At 40.1% G+C, this 4,483-nt stretch overlaps 1 protein-coding gene across 1 annotated transcript in view; it reads right to left on the bottom strand.

Moving 5' to 3' along the window:
- The window catches only part of OGT (O-linked N-acetylglucosamine (GlcNAc) transferase), a 54,379-nt gene extending 50,105 nt beyond the window's left edge, over positions 1–4,274 (bottom strand). Inside the window, exons 1-3 of the mRNA XM_007959001.2 lie at positions 4,238–4,274; positions 1,329–1,479; positions 39–282 (exon numbers count right to left, since the gene is read on the bottom strand). Of these exons, the coding sequence (XP_007957192.1) occupies positions 39–282; positions 1,329–1,479; positions 4,238–4,274 (432 nt within the window). The remainder of the gene's footprint in view (positions 1–38; positions 283–1,328; positions 1,480–4,237) is intronic.
- Positions 4,275–4,483: the final 209 nt, after the last annotated feature.

Genomic DNA, 4,483 nt, shown 5'->3' with positions numbered 1-4,483 from the left:
TGTGAAGGCAAAATAATAACCATTACAATTTTACTCACAGGATTGTACTGAAGAGCAGAGACATATGCTTGTACTGCCCCTTCCATGTCACCAGCTGCTACCAGTGCAGCTGCCAGGTTAATATAACCATCGATGAAATCTGGTTTGAGACGTAATGCATGTCGATAATGCTCAATTGCTTCCTGTAACTGCCCTCTTTCCTTGTACACATTCCCCAAATTCGAATAGGCTTCTGCCAGAAGGGGATTCTGTTTAATTGCCAGAGTGCTAAAGTGAGCAGATCTGGAAAAGGTAAAAAGTGTTGACACATGGGTATACATGTTACAGAAAGAAGGTAAAGAAGCCCACATGCAACTGAAACAGTTTCTGAAGAGCCCTTGCTATTGCTAATTACATAACAACTATTGTTAGACACTGGTTCTTGAGTTGATTTTCAACTCACAGTGACCCCATGTGACAGAGCAGAACTGCCCCATGCTTTTCTTGGCTTTAATCTTTAAAGAAGCCAGGTATTTCTCCTATAGGTGGCTAGGCGGGCTGTAGTTGCTCCACCAGAGCTCCTCTTACATAATAACACATTGTATCTTAACTAGTGCATTATAAGGAAATTTTGGAAATAAGTTTTTCAAAAGTAGAGGTATTCCAGATTTTAAATTGGAAAGCTTTTCCACATCAGACAAAATTCTTACTAGAGTCTTATTATCAAAATGACACCCTGGAAACCAAGATCATTAAGATCAAGAAGGAAAATGCCATGTGCATGAGTCTCATTTTCCACGTTAATAAAATATGATACATACCTTCACACATCTAAATGAACCAGGGAGAATTTATTTAAAAAAAAAACACACAAATTATTCCCTTTTGATAAATTCAACCAATTAGTAAAAATAACATACTGCAAAGGCATAAAGGTAGTATTTGCAACTTGAACCACATATACACCTCCTACCACAGTATATAAACCATCATTTCTGAGCATTTCGATCCCTCAAGTTGACATGTCTTACAAGGGAGAGACCAAATGCTCAGATGTACACTAAGAACAATTTTTCACCTGAACAGAGTTAAGAAAGTAGTAGACCCACTTATAAAAGTCTAGAAAAGGTATCTAATCGTACTAATTATATAACCACCACCACAAAAGGAAGGAGAAAAACTGGTATCTGGGCTACCACATGTCACAAGTGAGCAAGAAAGCAGATGTGTGTTGGTGGCTCAACTGAAATCCAATAATAGAAAAACTTTAAGTTCAAATATTTAAGTATCATTTGTCAAGCTCAGCTCCCAGAGGCAGCAATCACCAGCTGGGAACCCATATCTCCTACCTGTCCAGTCTTCGACACTGGAAGTGTATAGATGAAAGTAATAAAAGCACACCAGTATTGTCTGGCTCTTGTCTCCAGAGCTGCATGCAGTGTCTCTCAGCTGCCTCAAAATCTCCTGCCTGATATTCTCGATGTGCCAACTCAGCTAACCCTTGGAAGGAAAGCATACGTTTCGTTGGTTCTGGAGAATCATCAAAACATTTGAGGGAGGGAGGAGGGGGGAAACAAAACGTTAGAAATGCAAACATAAAATGTAAAAATATGGTATATTAAACTTAAAGATGAAAATGCTTGAAACTATGTAAAGCACTAGAGTGTTCTGCACATTATTTATACTCCCAAGTTAATATCAGGTGCAGAATTGGCATCTTAGATTTCACTCATTAATACTTTCTTTCTCAAACCAGAGAGGAATATTGAGGAAAATGACATTAAATGTTATGATCAAAAATCTTTTTAAAATTATAAATCATAGGTAACATCTAAAGATTCACTGAACATTATTCCTTATCTCTGAGTTAATACCCAGAACGAAACATAAAACGTGTGATTTGCAAGGTCACAATGATTTAATAATGACAGAATAATCTACTGAGAAACTTAATGGTTTTAGATTGGATTTACGGGGGGGGGTGGTATTGGTAACTATCTCTTTACCTGGGTGTGTTTTTACTATTTATATTAACATGTTTGTATATTTCACAATTTAATTTTTTAAAAGGAGGATTCTAGAAACTGAACGTAAGGAACAAAATGAAGACAAGATGCTACTTTAAAAATGGCTGATAAATAAGATAAATACATCTGTCAAGAACCAAAATATTTAAGGGGTCATCCAGAAATTTAAACAAATGCCCAAGATTTATATTGCTCTTCTACCATCCCAAACTCACTAGGAGACTAAATTAGCTAAATCTCACCCACATTGGTTTAACACTAGCATTTTCCAAAGAGCTCTGGCACTTTCTAAAGGACTAAAACGTTGCAAACAATCATATATAAACCAAGCAGTTACCTACAACTGTAATGGTTTTAAAAAATAAAAATGCTAAAATATAAAAAACATTTGATAAAGCTCAACAGAATGAAAACATTCTCCTGTGAGCAAGCGACTTAATTCAAATACATAAAGATTTTAAAGAGTAGAGCTAACACCCAAAGGAGTGGGGAACCTAGCAAGCTGCCCAAATCTCAATTGTAAATACTTATTTAAACAATGATACATTACTGGGAATTTGACCATAGCACTTTCACAAACAACATCTATCCAGATGGTTGAAATGGGAAACCATGAACAAATCAAACTCTACCAAGGTCATAGTGACAAACTCAAATTTGAGCCTAACATCCCAATCATTCAAGCTGGTGTGCTGTGGATACTAGCGAAAGCAAGTAAATTTCCTGACTGAACAGGTGACCATGAACACAAAGATTAGAGACTCGCATACAAATCTGGGGGAATTTGTATCTCTAATAGAAACTAGAAAATTACATTTTAAACCAGTCTCTCCAGAACTTCCTAACTCTTTATTTTAACAATTATTTGGTCACTTTTCAAAGCTGCTTATCTGCTATTTTAACATTTGAAACGACGACTTCCTCAAATAAAATAACACACAGAAAAGGGAAAGCTAATACAGAATGAGAATCTGAAATCTTTAAAAATCACTATGGGGCAGGGAGGGAACCACTCATTATTAATTATTAATTCCACTACCTGGATAAGATACTATTAAAGAGTCACCTATTACTTACAGAATATTGTCCAAAAACAACAACAAACATTTGACACATTTCAACCAATAAACAAAAAAACCTCGGGGTAGACATTAGAATCACAGCCCAATTCCCCCTAACCCCCCCCGCCTCAAATATGGAAAAGCAGCTGAAAAGACACTAATTCGGTTGGGTTTGCTGGTTTTAATACCAAATGCTTTCGACTGAATTGTCTAAAAGAGCAACCGCCTTGCACTTGTGCAGCTACACTCCAGTTGCTTTACAAACTCTTCAAGCAGGTAGGTATGAAACTTAAAAATATATATACACCCTATGGCGGGGGGGAAACATACTTGGCTAAAAGAATGGGGATGGAAGACCAAGAGGCGGCGGCGGTGGCGGAAGAATACATTGAGAATGTAAAGCAAAATGAGAATTCTGAAAGCAGGGTGGTCAATGCGAAAGCAACAGCACCAGACCGGTTTCTCCCCCAGGAATAGGAACTGGACCGCAGGGATGACAACCTTTCCAAAGAAAGGGTGTGGTTCTCCGCGGGATGGAAGGGGGAGTAGGGAGGAAAGTCTAGACTAGGGGCAGCGTGAGGAATTGGGCGACAGCAAAGGGAACCCTGGAAATTTCCAATCCAAATGAGGGCCACTCAACCGAAAGAACACTGGAAAGGACCAGGTTCCTTGCAGCAACCGGCGAGCTTCTGCTCGTCTTTGGGTGATGCAAAGTGGGGATATGATTGCATTGGAATGGCACCCATGCCTTAGATCAACAGAGAAGAACCAAATCTGGCCAAAGGGAAAGGTTTGGAGAGAAATGTGGACAGGGAAGAGGAAAGGGCGGTGAGCTGAAATTGGGGAGAAAACGGTTGCGAAGGAGAGTGAAAGGGCAGGGATTCCAATGCAGTCCATTCTTAGCACGCACGTGTGGCAGAAGCGTCCCGAGTAGAAACCTAGAATATTTGTAGGATTAAGAAGCAATAAAGCAAGCAAAAAGGCTGGAATGAAAAAAAAAAAATGCTGGAGAAGGAAGACAGGAAACATATCAGATGTAGGTAAAACACAGCTCAGCAATGCCACAGATGTAATGGGGGTGGTTGGAGGGAAGGGAGGGAGCGGTGAGAGGCAGAGAACGGCGCGAGTCCCTAAAGGGACATCTGCTAAGGTTGAACCGGACACCGATACCTGTGCTGTCGGCCACGTTGCCCACGGAAGACGCCATCTGGAGCTTCTTGAGGGAGCGCGAGGAGGGAGTAATTGAGTCTCGTCGCCACCGCTAGCGGCAAAAATGTTTCTGGAGGTAGTGGTAAAAGGGCAGTAGCTCTACCGGTGCCCTGGAAGGATTAAGCCGCGGCAGCTGTTACAGGGTTCGAACCTTACAGGATCTCTAGTTGGCCATCTACCTCTCACAGTCTTGAAATGGCGGCGACG

The sequence above is a fragment of the Orycteropus afer genome, unplaced genomic scaffold (genome assembly GCF_000298275.1).
Source record: "Orycteropus afer afer isolate SDZICR_OR568_19922 unplaced genomic scaffold, OryAfe1.0 scaffold01301, whole genome shotgun sequence".
Lineage (NCBI taxonomy): Eukaryota > Metazoa > Chordata > Mammalia > Tubulidentata > Orycteropodidae > Orycteropus > Orycteropus afer.
This window is presented reverse-complemented; position numbering and strand designations above follow the sequence as displayed.